Source organism: Notolepis coatsorum (genome assembly GCF_963971535.1).
Source record: "Notolepis coatsorum genome assembly, chromosome: 3".
In the NCBI taxonomy this organism is placed as follows: Eukaryota; Metazoa; Chordata; class Actinopteri; order Aulopiformes; family Paralepididae; genus Notolepis; species Notolepis coatsorum.
The window spans coordinates 197100499-197118228 of NC_140167.1; the positions used below are offsets into that span (position 1 = coordinate 197100499).

At 42.8% G+C, this 17730-nt stretch overlaps 1 protein-coding gene across 1 annotated transcript in view; it reads right to left on the minus strand.

The window, feature by feature from the left end:
* The window catches only part of il1rl2 (interleukin 1 receptor-like 2), a 110277-nt gene that overhangs the window by 41558 nt on the left and 50989 nt on the right, over window positions 1–17730 (minus strand). Inside the window, exons 2-6 of the mRNA XM_084311041.1 lie at window positions 4474–4675; window positions 3357–3519; window positions 2056–2215; window positions 1059–1121; window positions 789–915 (exon numbers count right to left, since the gene is read on the minus strand). Coding sequence (XP_084167167.1) covers window positions 789–915; window positions 1059–1121; window positions 2056–2215; window positions 3357–3519; window positions 4474–4675 — 715 coding nt within the window. The remainder of the gene's footprint in view (window positions 1–788; window positions 916–1058; window positions 1122–2055; window positions 2216–3356; window positions 3520–4473; window positions 4676–17730) is intronic.

A 17730-nucleotide genomic window follows, 5' to 3' on the forward strand; every position in this document is an offset into this window, starting at 1 on the left:
TTCAATCTCGTTTGAACCCTTTCACTGCCACACTACAGAAGGTTAACCCTTTCACTACCACACTGGTTAAGCTTCTGTAGTGTGGTTGTGAAAGGGTTAACCCTTTGTCGTGTGGCAGTGAAAGGGTTAACCGTCTGTATTGTCACAGTGAAAGGGTTAACCCTTTGGTAGTGTGGTAGTGAAATGGTTAAATACATGGTTCCATCAAGCACAAAATAAATATGTGTAATTTAGCAATGGAATTAAATATATCAGGTATACAGAACAATGTATCACAGCATCAGCTACAATTTATTCTGCCATGGTAGTGATCACAAATTACACCGCTTGTACAGCAGAGGGCGCAATTACCATTTTGAATGCAAAACATTTGCTTGATGTAAAACGTCAATACATTACTAAGACCCAAAACACTGCACATTTTTGTTCAAACAAATAAGCCTCCTTTACTTTTGCTGGTATCAGCTATTTTACACTTCATTCCGTGAATGCAAACACTCACATGCTTTCTCTCGCGCACGCACACACACACACACACACACACACACACACACACACACACACACACACACACACACACACACACACACACACACACACACACACACACACCTAATTGAGAAAGAGAGAGACCAACATACAGACTGATGGGCACAGACCAAGAGAGAAAGACAGAGGTACAGTATACACAGACAGACAGGCACATCCCGAGAGAGAGAGAGAGAGAGAGAGAGAGAGAGGAGAGAGAGAGAGAGAGAGAGGGAGGGAGAGAGAGAATAGGTACTCACTATTTTATTTCACAAATATTCAACTCTTTGTAATTGTCACTAAAGCTTCCATTAACAATCCAGTCCATGGAGTTTTCCTCATCACTGAAACCAAAGTTTGCAAGACAGCTGATCTCCACTTTCGAACCTGGAATTTATTAGTAGAATGAAACATCACTTTGTCAAAGAATTCATAATTCAACTCTTGAAATTAATTATCTTTAGATTCAAATTATTAATGGACTGGAATGTGTGAATTTTGCGATTTGATATTAATCTCACAATACTTGCCCAGCTCAACAACTATTGTTTCCCGAACAGGATACACCACAGTGGGTGGAGAGAAAACTGGATCTGACAACAGCAAACAGAGTTGTACTAGTTATTGTTATACACAGCGATTCAAATAGAAGAAGATTTACTGTAAATTTACATGAGGCAACTGAAAACCGTCTTCCTGTATTATCTCCTAGTTCAGACAGACAGACAGACAGACAGACAGACAGATATTCCTTCCATTTTAGTTAGATAGACTGTTACAGTTCCTGTTCTTACCATAATTTGGTCTCATACAGTGCTGACCCTCAACCATCACCCCTGAGGGTACTCACTGCGGCACACAAACACTGTTTATAGTAATAATAATAATAATAATAATAATAATAATAATTTCTTGGATTTGTATAGCGCCTTTCAGGAAACCCAAGGCGCTTAACAGGGGGGGGGGGCAGCTAAGGGGAAGGATGAGCTAAGGGGAAGGAGTGGCTAAGGGGAAGGAGCGGCTAAGGGGAAGGAGCAGCTAAGGGGAAAGAGATCAGAGGAACAAGGTAACAACAAAGCAAAAAAGAAAAGAAAAGAAAAAGAGGGGAATCAGGTAATTTATACATTTGGTGAAGAGGTGAAATTTGAGTTGGGATTTGAAAGAGTCCAGGGATGTAGCGTTGCAGATGTTTGGAGGGAGGGAGTTCCAGAGGGTGTGGCAACAGAGAAGGCTCTGGGACCGACAGTGCGCAGGTTGGTGGTGGGGATGGAAAGGAGACTGGAGTCAGAGGACCACAGCCTCCGGGGCGGGATGTAGGGATGGAGGAGGTCAGCTAGGTACCGGGGGGCAAGGGAGTGAAGGGATTTGTAGGTGATGAGGAGGATCTTAAAAATGTATGCAGGACTTGACTGGAAGCCAGTGGAGGTGGATGAGGGTGGGGGTGATGTGATGCCAGGACTTGGTGCGGGTGAGAACCCTAGCAGCAGAGTTATGGACAAGTAATAGTAACAATCTATTTAATTTTACCGTGATTGATGTTAAGCCGGATGCTGCGTGCTGTGGTGTAGTGCCTCCCATCCAGAGTGAAGTTTACCAGACAAGTGTAGACTCCAGCATCGGTGTCTGTGGCGGCGTGAAACCTCTGGTGACCCAGCTGGTCCGTATGTTGTTCCACAGGACCACAGTCCTACTCGGACAATGACAGAGACTGTCGCTTTGCTTTCACTATGCCACATAAAAGAGCAGTTGTCTATCTAGTAAGAGTCGTGCCTGTGAAATCAGCAAGGCTTAAATAGACCTCATTTCTGACAGAATGTTCACTCGATGTATAAAATAGTTCCAGATCGCATAATGTGACAACTTTTTGGAGATATGAGGCTTTGATTAAAAAGTATTATATATATTGCCTCAACATCAGTAGTTACATTTAATTTTTTTTATCTATTTTTTCTCCCCTCTTTTTTCCGTATTTTCTCCCATCCCAATTTAGTCGTTATGCCAAGTCCCTTCCTGGTCGCTGCACGCATTTCCCCCCCACTTGCCGGCCTAGGGAGGGTTGAAGACTATCACATGTCTCCTCCGATACATGTGGAGTCAGCCAGCCGCTTCTTTTCACCTGACAGCGAGGACTCTCACTGGGGGAGTGTAATGCGTGGGAGGATCACACTACCTCGCCCAGATTCTTTCCCTGCTGAACAGGCGACCAGTAGGAGTCACTATTTACAACGACCAGGATACACACCCCACCAGCTTCCCACCCGCTAACACTGCCAATTGTGTTAGTATGGACGACCGACCAAGCCGGAGGTACCGCTGATAGCTGGATTCGATACCAGAGTATCTGCGGTGGTAGGCAGGCGCTTAGTCCGCTGCGCTACCCAGCCGCCCCTAGTTACATTTAATTTATAATAAAACACAAGATACTTTTGCCCTAATGACGAGGATAAGCACTCAATGAAGGAACCCACTCCCATTGCCAAGATAAAGTCTAACATGCCTTTAAATACTGACTGGAATTACACACTATGAATGTATTACGTGGCCCATAATGGCCCTCACACAGCATTGCCAACTTCATGAATCTCCTTACGGATATATAAAATAGTTCCAGATCCCTTGATGTAACAACTTGTAGAGAGGCTTTGATAAAGAGGCCTTTTTGATTTATCTCTACATTGGTTGTCAGTTGTCACATATTAGAGTACAACAAGAATCTCCCCACTATGACGCGGGTTGAATACAGCGTTGGTGAAGTAGGCTCATCATCCTAAACCTACATCCAGTTTTACAACATAGCAACAGGACGGTAAACACGGGGCCTGTCCTACCTTAAGCCACTGAAAGTGTGCCGTGTTGTCCAGCTTGAGGATGTGGTCCTGTTTGCAGGGTATAGTGCTGTGAGTTCCCTCTGTGATGGACCTGTTCTCAACAGGAGCAGGACAGCGCCCGCTGGACACCAACATTTCAAACTCCCATGATCTGCCAGAGTCACTTTATCAGTGCAGACAGGATAGGATGTTGTTACTGTACTATATTAAATACTGTTTTACCAAGGAGGTCAATCCAATGTCTTACAAATAATCTCTGTGTTTAGAAGGAGATTCACAGCCCAGATCCTAAAGAGTATCATAGTATTTCCAAAAAAAGTATAATGTATGATGATCGCAGTGACTGACATATGACGACAATACCATGATATTACCATCGGTATGATGGTTTACATTGGATTATACCATGGTATTATTTAAGTGTAAAAGTGGTACCATGGGGGCGCCAGGGTGGCGCACCACGTACAGCGCTGCCTGCGGTGCAATGCGGCCATCCCGGGTTCAACTCCCGGACCCGGCGACCTTTGCCGAATGTCTTCCCCCCTCTATCTCCCATACTTCCTCTCTCTCTCTGCCGGACTGCCCGGAGAAAAAACTATAAAAATCTACCAAAAACCTAATTTAAAAAAGTGGTACCATGGTGATAAATAACTTTTACCATGGTAGTAGCATGGTAAAAAAGAAAAAAGCCAGTACCATGGTAAAAACTTAAATTTTCGATTCCCTCTTCTCCCGGGCAGCGTGTCCTTGAGCAAGACACTATACCTAACTGCTACCGATGAGCAGGTTGGCACCTTGAATGGTTGCCTCTGCCGTCTGTGTGTGAATGTGTGAGTGAATGGGTAAAATGTGAGTAACAAATTGTAAAGCGCTTTAGATTAAAGCGCTATATAAATGCAGCCATTTACCATTTATGATACTACCACCGTACTACCATCATACTGCCACCATACTACCATCATACTACTCTACCATCATACTTTTTTTTATAAGGGGAACCCTCCTTTCATGTCATGGTCAGGTCTAGGACACGGGTGCATTGAGGGAAGCTAAACCTGAGTCATCAAATTATTCTGGAGGTCATCATTAAATGTTCTTCTTTCATGTTTCATCTTACCTGCTACAGATGTATGTTCCATTATGGGAAGATTCCACGGGTAAGAACCACAACGCTCCCTCATGGAACTCCACCCCAGACGTCAAGTTGTCATTCCCCTTTCTGCTCCAGCTCACATTGGAATGACATCCAGTGATGTCACACTTCAGCTGGAAGAAGTACCCAGCACTCACATAATAGGTCTCTATCGCCCCTGTGTGGCCTGGGTGGGACAGTGCAAAAGGAGATTAATCAGATTATTCAATGCAGTATACAGTACAAGGATGAGGATAGATACAAGTACTGAGGCAGTATAGATGATTGATTAATTGATTAATTGAAAACTTTATTAACAGATTGCAGAATGGGTACAATATAGTACAGCTCAATACACACAATTGTTAAGGGGATGCAGACCAGAGAAAGACTTTCGTCTTGTTTACATCAGGGTCCCCCATTTTCAATTCATCAGTACATATATGACATACATGACATACAGATAGACAGTACTGCTACATCTATACATTTATGACATACCAGATTTGCAAATACAGTACTGTTTGTGATACAAAAAGAGTCCAGAAAAGAGAGTATATACATTTGACGTAAAAACTGTACATTAGGGGAGGTTGGGTAGGTGGGGTGCGGTTGGGTGGGTGGGGGCTGTACATTGGAGGTGGTTGGGTGGGGTAGGAGGGGTGGGTGGGGAACACTGTACAACTGTACAAGCAAAACTGTACATTGGAATATTGACAAAACCATACTTGGTAATTTACTGTACATTGGAGGGGGTTGGGTTAGGACATTTACAGGGGCCAGTTTCTAATTGCAGCCCCCGTAGGTGTTCTTTGAGAGTGGTTTTGAAAGTGGGTAGCGATTCACATTCCTTTACAGCTTTGGGTAGGGCGTTCCACATTGACGTGGCATAATTGCTAAACGTGTTTAGTCCCTTGTTTGAGCCGAATCTGGGTTTAACATGATTTGTGGAGCTCCCTCTGGTGTTGTGATCGTGGTATTCACTGACCTTTGGGAAGTATTTTGACATGTACATGGGTACCTTGGTCGTGTAGTAGTGTATCTTGTAGACCAGGCCCATTGCAAGTTGCTGTACTCTGTCGTCTACTCTAAGCCATCCTAGGTTGTTAAAGTGGGCAGGGGTGAGGTGGGTTCTAGGAGTAAGGTCAAGCAGTAGTCTGACCAGTTTGTTTTGAGATGTTTGTAATTTTGTTTTTAGCGCCTTTGAGGTGCTTTGGTACCATGAGGTGCAAGCATAGTCGTAGTACCCTTGAATGAGTGCTCCTGCCATCGAGTTCGTTGGTTGACTTTTTTTTATTACATTGGATGCCATTTTGTCACAGGAAATTAGCCTCTAGGATGGAACCCAGGTAGGTAATTTCATCTTTCCAGGCCTGTCACCGTTGCGGTAAGAAAGGCCATATTGCACGTACATGCAGAGAGAGCAAGCAGGAAAATAAAGCAGCAAGTGACACAAGATGGGAGCAAAGAGACAGAGGGGGGATTAACACAAGATGGGAGCAAAGAGACAGAGGGGGAGAAAGGTCAAAAAGGCGGATAAATAAGATGAACACCAGGGGGATGCAGAGTGATACGGGGTCTGATTCAGATGGGGAATTAGCCCTGCACAGGGTGGATGCAGCAGGTGATGTGTCTCAGCAGGGCGGTTCAGCCTCATCAGTGATTTGGGTTAGGCCAAAAGTGGAGGGGCAAATGATTGACATGGAGCTTGACACGGGGGCAGCCGTTTCACTTATATCAGAGAAAATGTATAGTGAAAAGTTCAGTCATATTCGCCTGCGCCACACCCACATTCTGCTGAAAACATATACAGGTGAAGTGATCGCACCAGTGGGGGTGGTAAAGGTGAAGGTTCAAATGAACAGAGACCAAGCACGGCTCCCACTATATGTGGTGAAAGGCGATGCACCCCCCTTGTTCGGCCGACAGCTTCTTCAAATCCGCAATATACTGGGCTATTGTCTCCCCCTCCGATTGATGTCTTTTATGGAAACGGAATCTTTCCGCAATCACAATGGGCTTGGGAGAAAAATGGCTTTGCAATGCTCGCACAGTCTGAGTATAAGTTATATCCCCCGGTTTATCCGGAGCAATCAAACTGCGCAGTAACCCGTATGTTGTTGCCCCTAGTAGACTCAAAAACACCGGAAGCCTCTTCTCATCGGAAATGTCATTTGCAGCCACAAAATGTTCAAACCGTTCCACATAAGTCGGCCACTGCTCCGTCGATTCATCAAAAGCCACGATATGCCCGATGATACCAGCCATCCCTCTGTGTGATTGTCCCGCAGCAGATCCGCCGACGTTAGCCCCTTCGCTAACCGGCGTCAGTGTAGATTCCTCTTCCACTCGTTCCGTCATCAAATAAACGTTAGCGTGGATTCTTTTCAACCAGTGCCGTCACTGGATGAACCGTACTCGTCGCCATTTATTATATATGTGACCCCGTACAATGGTAGCATATTAATCACACTGGATACGCTGTTTACAGGGACTACAGACCATGGCTGTAGCTATCTTTATTGCCATAACAACGAACCCGGAAGCGGGCTGAGCTGTCACCTTAAGAAGTGCTCGCTCTTCCCCTAGAGGGCAGGAATAGGAATGGTGAGGTCGTAACACACCAACAGCCACATACATCACACTCGTGACAATATTGTCACCCACTGTAACTGAGAAGCCGTCGGTCTTGCTGAGTTTGTTATTTGAACCGAAGAGAATGGACTCTGTTTTGCCCATGTGTAATGATAGTTTGTTATCAGCGAGCCATATGCAGATCTTGCCTAGTTCCGAGCTGAGGGTGGAAGCATTGAGACAAATAACCACATGTTTGTATTGAAATGTTTTGAATAATCAACATAATTCAAATATAGTACTGTCTGTAAATATGAATTTATCAAACAGTCATATAATGGCACAGTCATATTTGAAATCCATAACTCAAAAACAGACATGCATGTTTCTTCATCTGAAGGTTTTTATTTGTATTTTGTATTTGTATTTATTTATTAACACAAAGAGTTAAACTAAAGTAAAAAGAATACATAATAACCATATTGTGTAGGAGAAGTTTAGAAGCCTAGACTAGGCTTATCGAGAACTTCCCCTGTTTTGTAAAATCAAACATACAAGAATATACATATTATAATTTTTTTTGTTAAAGTTCAATCATACTGTAGAATATCCTGTTTTGATTCAGTGTGGGTTTGGGTCAAATGATGGACCAGCAGTATTTATTCATTATAGTCTTGTTCTTCAGTATTTATTCATTTTAGTCTTGTTCTTCAGTATTTATTCATTTTAGTCTTGTTCTTCAGTATTTATTCATTTTAGTCTTGTTCTTCAGTATTTATTCATTTTAGTCTTGTTCTTTTCATCCCTTTTCCGCTACATTTTTTTTGTCTCGTCTGCAATTTTGAAACTATTGGAAATCAACATTGCCCTGTAGTGGAGATATGATTAGAGTATATCATTAGTTATTACATGAGATAATCACAGTTATGATATGAGACAATCACAGTTATTACATGAGATAATCACAGTTATTACATGAGATCATCACAGTTATTACATGAGATCATCACAGTTATTATATGAGATAATCACAGTTATTTTGTATGTTTATGTTTTATTTTCCCCTTTTGACATTTTCTTCCTACATATTCATTTTCAAATAAAAGCAAATATGTTTGCAAATTGGTAAAAATTCATATCCTATTACCCACTGGGCCATTACTTGTATTCAGATAAATCTGCTGCATATTAAATACTGTACATGTCTAAAGGTCACAGAGAGGTGCTTGTTTCTCATGATATTGTTGCAAAGCAGCACAGTGAGCAACACGGACCTCGTTGGATTTAAAAGAACACAGTACACCAACATTTTGCGGACATGACCAGTTAGCCTTCGGGAGAGGTGTTAGTTGGACAATGCCTAGGCTAACCGGTCATGTCCGCTTCCATTCATTGTGCTAAGCTAGGCTACCATGCAGCCAGATAGCTTTCTACTGAATGCACAGAGAGGAAACTGGTATCTATCTTCTTGTCTCTCTCTCTGGAGAAGATGGTAAGCTAATGTGTTCCTTTAAGCCCAATGAGACACTGTGAGACACTTAAATCATTCATCACAATCATTTTCATTACAAAATGTTGTGATTGCAGCAGCCCTAGATTAGAGTGTAACAGTATGTAATCTTCATTGAGAGGGAGATTTACCAACACACTTCTATCTCTCTCTCTCTGTCTCTCTGACTATATCTCTCTGTCTCTCTTACTATCCCGAGATTTGTGAAACAATAATTGTCATTACAAAATGTTATGATTGCAGCAGCCCTAGATTATAGCATCGGCATATTTAGACCACTATCAGTAGGGCACTGATGATCATCGTCTTTTTTTTCTTTTTTTTTTTTAAACAAATGTTTTTTATTTTCCCTTTTTTAACATGATCAAATGATAATTTAACATGATCAAATAATTATTATAATATTTTTTACTTCGCTTTGAAATATTATAGTGAAATATTTTGCACTGTTGTCACATTTATCTTGTTGAAATCCTCCAACAGGCTCTTTTTTGTAAGTTGACTGGTTTGCACACCAATAATACAGTGCAATAATAGAATAGTAGAATAGATAGTAAAATTATGCAATAGAATGGCCAGAGTAAAATAGTGCTACAGTACAATCAACAGTGGGGTGTATTAGAAGGCTATGGTGAAGAGGTACGTTTTTAGCTTATTTCTGAAAATATTAAGAGATCTAGCTTCCCTAATGTCCATAGGTAGTGTGTTCCATAACTTTGGTGCATATGTAACGGGTGTAAAACTCACTCCCCAGAGGCATCCAAACTGAGCGCTTAGAAGGGAATTCCTTTCTTGGCGCAGCGGTTTGTGATGTCGCCCGCAGTGCGGACGCCTGGGGTTCGACTCCCACTCAAGGCATGGTCGAATTCGTGGCAGGGGCGAGTTGTCTCTGTTACACTGGTGCCGTGACCCGGATGCCTTGGGTGGTGTGAGTTTAGGGGGGGTGAGTGTAACGGGTGTAAAACTCACTCCCCAGAGGCATCCAAACTGAGCGCTTAGAAGGGAATTCCTTTCTTGGCGCAGCGGTTTGTGATGTCGCCCGCAGTGCGGACGCCTGGGGTTCGACTCCCACTCAAGGCATGGTCGAATTCGTGGCAGGGGCGAGTTGTCTCTGTTACACATAGTTAGCAAAGGCTGCATCCCCGATTTTCTTTAGACTGTGGCTTGGAACCTTCAATAGACCAGTAGTAGATGATCGCAATGTTTATACTTTGTATATAAGGAGGAGGACCTTGAAATCAATTCTAAATGTTACCGGAAGCCAGTGTAGGTTACTTACTTGTAACTTCGGGTTTGATCCAAGGAGTAAGTTGCCCCATATTGCTCTGTAACATTTCTCTTTTTGTTATAGGACGACTAGTAGGATTTCAGTTCTGCCCTCATTTAATTTTAGGAAGTTGTTCGTCATCCATTTGTTTATTGCTAAGAGACAGGCGGAAATGGAGTTTATAGCTGTGTGATAATTTGGTTCAGCAGAGATGTACAATTGTGTCATCTGCGTAACTATGGAAACATACAGTGTGCTTTCTAATGATGTCTCCTCAATGTTCAATGTTCAATGCAATGTTCAATGCAAGTAAAGCACTTTAAACTTTAAGTATGACTAAATGCTTTCTGGACTATATATATAGTAACTGTTCCAAAATGCATAGATTTCTATGTATTTTAGGGGTTTGGGGGGCTAGCTCTTTTTAATATAAATGTCAGATTGTTTTATTTATTTCATAGATTTCTATGCATTTCAGGAGTTTGGGGGGCTGGCTCCCCAAAATAATTAAATAACATAACCCTAAAACCGAAATAAAGTAAATTCTTTTTTTTTTACAAAATCCACCCATTTTCGGCCAAAACCGGCCAAAACCGTCAAAAAAAATACTTCATATACTTTTGTGCCCCCCTGTGCCCCAGTAGAGTGCTGGGTCTAGATACGCCCCTGGATTATAGTGTAACAGCAGTGTTTCCCCTACCATTGCCTTGGCGGGGCGGGCTTTAATCACAGTAACGTTGGCGAGCTAGCTAAATTATACATACATTCGTTTTCATATAAATCAATCAATTAACTAAGACTTTAAAACGGTGGTGCGGCACGGTCTACGGAGACGCAGACAAAAACTACCAAATCCATTCCGAGGAAATCCTGTGGGAAACACTGTCCCTGTATTAGTTCATATGTGTGTTGTCACTACTGTATGTAAAATTGTAAATAAGTTAATTTATGTGTTAATATTTATTTACCTAATTTATGTGCAATCGTTTCATTTCAGCTCAGTGTAGAGAAATGCACCGATATTAACAACCGCCTTACTGCGCGCGTCTATGACGACACTGTTGACACCACGTATCTGTGACACACGCGCCCCGCGACAACACTAGTAGTTTTGGGGGGCCTACCACCCCCCCTGAAAAAAATCCTAGGGGAAACACTGAATCTTCATTGAGAGGAAGGTTTACCAACATACTTCTATATCTCTCTGTCTCTCTCTCTCTATCTCTCTGTTTCTCTCTGTCTCTATCTCTGTCTCTCTGTTTCTCACTGTGTCTCTCTCTCTCTGTCTCACTCTGTCTCTATCTCGGCCTCCCTCTGTTGCTATCTTTGTCTCTATCTCTTATCTTATCATTTAATTGAGCTGTAATGAACACAACACAATAATTAAATGTCCCTGATTACACCACTGGTGGTCATATTCAAACTAATTTACTCGTAATAACAACATAACAAAAATAATTTGTGCAAAACTGTTCAGAGCTTTTGGATGTGTGCAAAATAAATCATAATATCTTCACTTTAGAACCAGAATTGTATTTATGCAATCATGAAAGATCTGATTCAAACTCTTTGTGACATTGATAATATCTCTGACACAAAAATGTTTAACGTGTAGCATTTTACAAAACCTTCATGGACCTAAAGTCAATTGATTCTGTATCAATCAGTCCCACATTCGCCAATTCAATACACCATTTGTTCTAAAATGAGTGATTTCAGGGATTTCCCTAAATGACTATAGAAGGGTGCAGCCCTAAATGACTGTAGAGGGGTGCAGTCTAAATGACTGTAGAGGGGTGCAGTCTAAATAACTGTAGAGGGGTGCCGTCTAAATTACTGTAGAGGGGTGCAGTCTAAATGACTGTAGAGGGGTGCAGTCTAAATTACTGTAGAGGGGTGCAGTCTAAATAACTGTAGAGGGGTGCCGTCTAAATTACTGTAGAGGGGTGCAGTCTAAATTACTGTAGAGGGGTGCAGTCTAAATTACTGTAGCGGGGTGCCGTCTAAATTACTGTAGAGGGGTGCAGTCTAAATTACTGTAGCGGGGTGCAGTCTAAATTACTGTAGAGGGGTGCAGTGTAAATTACTGTAGAGGGGTGCAGTCTAAATTACTGTAGAGGGGTGTAGCCCCAAATTACTGTAGAGGGGTGCAGCCCTAAATGACTGTAGAGGGGTGCAGTCTAAATGACTGTAGAGGGGTGCAGTCTAAATGACTGTAGATGGGTGCAGTCTAAATTACTGTAGAGGGGTGCAGTCTAAATTACTGTAGAGGGGTGCAACCCTAAATTACTGTAGAGGGGTGCAGTCTAAATGACTGTAGAGGGGTGCCGCCCTAAATAACTGTAGAGAGGTGCAGTCTAAATTACTGTATAATGGGTGCAGCGCCACTATGACAGCGGCATGCAGGGCTTTCCTTAAATGTGACAGCGGCAGCATGTGTTTCTTAAAAAATAAATATATAGCCTACAGTATATATATATATATATTTTTTTTTTATAAATATAAATTGTTTTACAGTGAAAGCTTGGGGCCAGCTTAGAAACAGACACATCACCTAATACGTGATTGCTCGGTCCTCTGTTCCACTGTGTGTGTGTTACAGGAAATTACAGCAAATGTCTTTCTTTATTGACCACCTTGTTGACCATTATGCACATGTCCAGAGTTAATTATGTTATGTTAAGCATATTGATGTTATATTGTGTACACTGCTTTTTACTAACTGTACCTGCTCTCCCCCTCCCCCATGCTGCTATGATGCCTGAATTTCCCCAAGGGAAACTCACCTTATCGCTAATATTTTTGCCACCCTCCGGACCACCCCCTATAGTTGAGACTCAGCACCATCTTGATTGAAGATCCTGGGGGAAGCCCTGGTCTGTCTATTCATGATGTTGTTAACTCTTAACATGAAGCAACAAGTCTACTGTTATAGTGATTAATCCCACACACTTTAAGAGACAGTGGAGGAGGAAATGAAAGCACTGCCGTCAGACAAAAGAGCCCTTGACGTGAATGAGCCACAGAGGCCCACCAGTGTTTGCCTACAGCGTATTATGGTTTACATTGCAACATGTGGGAAATCCCAGCCCTCTTCGCTGCCTCTTGACTGGCAGACTATAGTGCTACAATATAGTGTAGGTTTTATAGAGCTGTGAACTGGAACACAAATCAAATCAAATCAAATTTATTTATAGGGCCCGACAACACACGTTAATGTCCCCATGGGCCGTACAGGTCTTCTTTAAACAAGTCAAGAAGAAAACATAACAATAAGTCAAGAACAGAACAAGAACACCATAAGGTCCAAACATTTTTAGATGAATGCAAATAAATGAAAGAATGCAAGCACTCCCAGACATACCCCACGTGAAGGTAAGGAAAAACTCACTAAAACCTAACAATAGGGAAAAAAGCTCCACAGGCAGTGTGGAGGAGAGAAACCTTAGAAGGGCCATTCAAGGGGGGATCTCCCTTCTTAGATGTTGGTGATAGTAGTGTTGCAGTTGGACAGTTGGTAAGCATGCACTCATGTGTGTGGTGAAACACAGATGAGTGCATGCAATAGCAACTGTACATTTTGAAAGATTAAAGATAGAGTTGATAGCGGATCTATTTGAGGCACAGGGGCGGCGCAAAGAGGGTCACGCCCTCCCCGTCTTAGTCACGGGACATTCAACACTCTCACCACTACGAGACCTCCGGAGACAGGGGGGCACGCAGAGGGGGTCGCAATCTCCCGGCCTTCGTCACGGGACGTCCAACACTCCGGTCAACACTCCAGGACAGCAAGTCATAGGGAGACAGGGAGACGGGACAGGCGTTAGACAGCTCATGAGATTGTAGTAGGCGGACATAGCAATAGATACAAGTGGTAGGCATATATGTGAATGGAGTAGATATATGAAGTAAGCGTATTATGTGAATAGAATAGAAGTACTTAACCCAGCAATGAAACCGCGTTGACTGTTAATCTGTTAACAGTCTGTTAATACTGTTAATCAGTTGACAGGACCACGGACAGGCGGCGGTGAATAACTGATCCAAGGCCTCGGAGGTGCATGTAGAGCAGTCACTACAATCTTGGCCAAGACCCCGAGGCATCCATCACCTTAGTCAGCGCCAGGAGACACACATTACCTTTGCAAATAAAAAACACAGATAAGTAGTCTGGGGCCAAACCTCAATAAGATCATGCTACAATTACTCTAATTATAAAGGAAAGCACTAGAAACAGGTCTTTAAAATCATTTGGGATCATTTTAAAAGCTCATAGGGAGGTGTAGTGGTTACGTCATTGGTGTTTCCCGCCTGGTCCACCCTCCTTGAAATTGCCATGTATTTCCAATGGACCCATTTCTAAATCGTCTCGTTTAAAACAAATAAAGCATGAACATTGGCATGGTGTACCTTTCTGTGTGTATTCATCCACAATCTATAGCTCAACATGAAATAATTCGCAATTCATCGTAAAAGTAGCAAAATAACAACGTTTATGTTTTTGTTCACTGAGGAAGTGAGGAACTACACTTCACTTTGGCGCTGCTGACTGACGTCACCACAGCGTAGACTCCTGGCTGTATTAGGCGACAGCACTGAATGACAGGCGTTCTACTGGTAAGTGTAGTTCTTTTTTAATTTTTTTTATCATCTTTTTCTCCCTTCTTTTTCTGTTTTTCTCCCATCCCAATGTTAGTCATTATGCCAATTCCCACTCCCCTTCCTGGTCGTTGCGCACTCTACCCCCTACCGTCGGTCTGGGAGGGCGGAGACTATCACATGCTTCCTCCGACACATGTGTAGCCAGCCCACCGCTTCTTCTCACTGGGGGAGTGTAACGTGTGGAAGGTCACACTACCTCTCCCAGATCCTTCCCTTGCTGTTCAGCGCCCCGACCGAACTGTAGGAGTCGCTGTTTACAACGACCAGGACCCACCCACGCCGGCTTCCCACCCGCTAACACTGCCAAATGTGTTAGTATGGACGGTCGGCCAAGCCGGAGGCACCACAGTCGGATTCGATCCCACTGGCTCTGCGGTGGTATACAGACGCTTAGTCTGCTGCGCTACCCGGCCGCCCTAGTGTAGTTCTTTTTTAACGACAAATTAAAAATCTTATAACTACGTTTATTTCAACCAAAAATGCTTAAACAATAATGGGAACAAGCATGTGAGATGTCACAGACACTTTCAATTAATACCAGATGTAAACTCCTACAATATAAGTGGATACATAGGTTAGTGATAGAAGGGAACTCATTTTGTGCAAAAATGGAAAGCTTGCCGATGTTCATGAGGCAGAATTATTACAATAGCCGATAATACATTTCCCCAATGATAAATCCCTATACGGGTGGACCGCGCAGGAAACTAAAGTGACGTCAGACTACATCTCCCTGTTGTGGCTTAGAGTGAATAACATCTTAACACATTCCCTGCCATTGGTTATATCCATCAATATAGCCAGTCTGCCACCACTCTAAGCCTATGGAGATGTTCACCATCTTTGCAGGGCTATAACTTTTTTAATTGTATTGCTAAATTGACATTACTATGGCCCATTCAACATCGATTATCTATCGTTCAGGATGTAGGAACGTTATACTTTTTCATTCAAACAAAAATACCTTCTAGAATATAAGTATGTTTTTATCGTTTTCTGCAGTAATTCCTAGAACGTGAGTTATAGGCCTAAACGATATAGATTATCGATTGCCGTTTATTCCCGATACACGCTATATTAAAAAATTCAACTGTATATGATCCTATACGTTATGCGTCATCATGCGCGGAGGAAAGGGGGGGGGGGTCGTTTATAATTCTGTGATCTTCAGTAAATGCTTTATGTAGTATGGGTGATTGATCAGATCGGTTTGCAGTGAAATTAATGAACAATTGGGCTGAAAATGACGTTAGCGTCCTCTTACCGTGAGTCAATAAGACTGGCGGTGAAAGATCCCAGGTATACGACGCCGATCGCCTAGGTCCATTTCCGGTTTGTATGTCGCAATAAACGCTGAAATCATAGCGATTATTAAGTTTATGTCAGGAGTCATGCAACAATGTCTGACGGCCGGATGAATTTAATCGACGCACTAGGGGTGGACGGTATGGTCTAAAATTTATATCACGGTATAATTTGAAGCATAGACGGTAACGGTATATATCACGGTATCAGTGTTTCCGTTAGAATAATTTTTTTGCCTGATAGGCAGGCTATATAAAGAATGACATCCTCAAGGCATGTAGATTTATAATATTTTAACTTAAAACTAGGCTACTTTTGCGTATAGTCATTATATTCCAAATAAAATAAGTCCCGAGTCGAGACTCTGTGCTGCTTCCAACGAATCCCAATAGTATGCAACTGCAGAGCCGCAGAGTAGGGGCGCTTTCAGGTCCGGTCACAGGCCCGCTCAACAGCACCCCCCACCCAACGGCTGAATTGCCAATGGCTGAATTGGAGTATTGCAGCACAGTATTCAGACCGGACCTGAAAGCGCCCCTACTCTGCGGCTCTGCAGCTGCATATGCTTCTCGCAAAAGCCAGCATCCAGCTCGCGCTGCCCAGCCGTCCGAACACTACACACACATATCATAATGTTCACAGCAAACTGTAGTTGATCACCAGGTATGTTTTATTAACGTAGAATAATTCATATAAGAAAAACGATAGGGAAATCTCTTACCTTTCTCCACTGGTTAAAAATGCCAGGAACTGAAATTGAAACTTGCTGTGCGCCGCGGTGATATGTGTTTACTATGAAATGACAATTGCGTGTTGACACGCCCACTGCGCGAAGCCTCCTAAATAACTTTTTCCAGTTTGCACATATCTATTATCTATGACTAATTCTATCTATTTTTAGGGGCAAATGCGAGTGAAATAGTCGCGCTGTGGTTACATGACATCATTGCTATTTTAGAGCTGCTCTACCGGTTACAAGGTATAGTCAAAATCCATACCGTAGAGCAAATTCATACCGTTTATACCGTATACCGTTTATACCGTCCACCCTTAACGCACACCTTTCACTTCCTGTTGTTCGAGTGTAACTCGCCTGACCATCCACCAGGCGGCGGTATTGAGCCGTCGTTGTATTGAGCCGTAGGGTCCAGCTGCAGCGCCGGAGGTGTATATATGAATTATGAATGCCATGGCGAAAAAATGAAATATTGATCTCAATATCGCTGTACAGCGTGGTGTGGCAGACAACGCATGGCGGGCAATAACGCTGTACAGCGTGAACGGCGGTGGATGTGTTAAGAGCATGCAGATCATGCATTAAAGGTCCCCTGTTGTAAAAATGGCAGTTTCCAGTGTTTTGCATTGTTTTCAAGCAATGTGGGGTTGTACCAACACTGACTAAATGTGAAATCTGTACCACGTCCCATTCCTGCAGTTCAGCTGAGACAATAACGCCCCCCCACTGAAACAAGCTATTCTGAATTTACTCTATGTGACGTGTAAGAATTCTGATCTGCCACCGCCTGCCCACAATCAACTGTGATTGGAGTAGCATAACATTGAATGATGAGGAGCGAGTGGAAATAATGCGGAAGCGGTTTTGACAGCAGAGTTGCCACCTTCAGCTGTTCACTGTCAGCACTTCCTCAAAAGTGTTTGACAGTGTTCCTAATCGTTTCCTAATGATATCTAGGGATGGGAATCGAAAACCGGTTCCTAATTGGCCGATGCCTGGAACCGTGTGGCTCCCGTGACTTTCGATTCCCTTATCGCTGCCAGGTTTTTCCTACAGTTGCGCAATAACGTTAGCATGTAGCCATGGCAGACTCTATTTGATTCCTTAAGGGCTCGAAATTGCCTGGGTTTTGGTAATATGCTCCCGAAATGCTCCCGCTGTTTGGCTACTTCTATGTGCAGTGAAAAC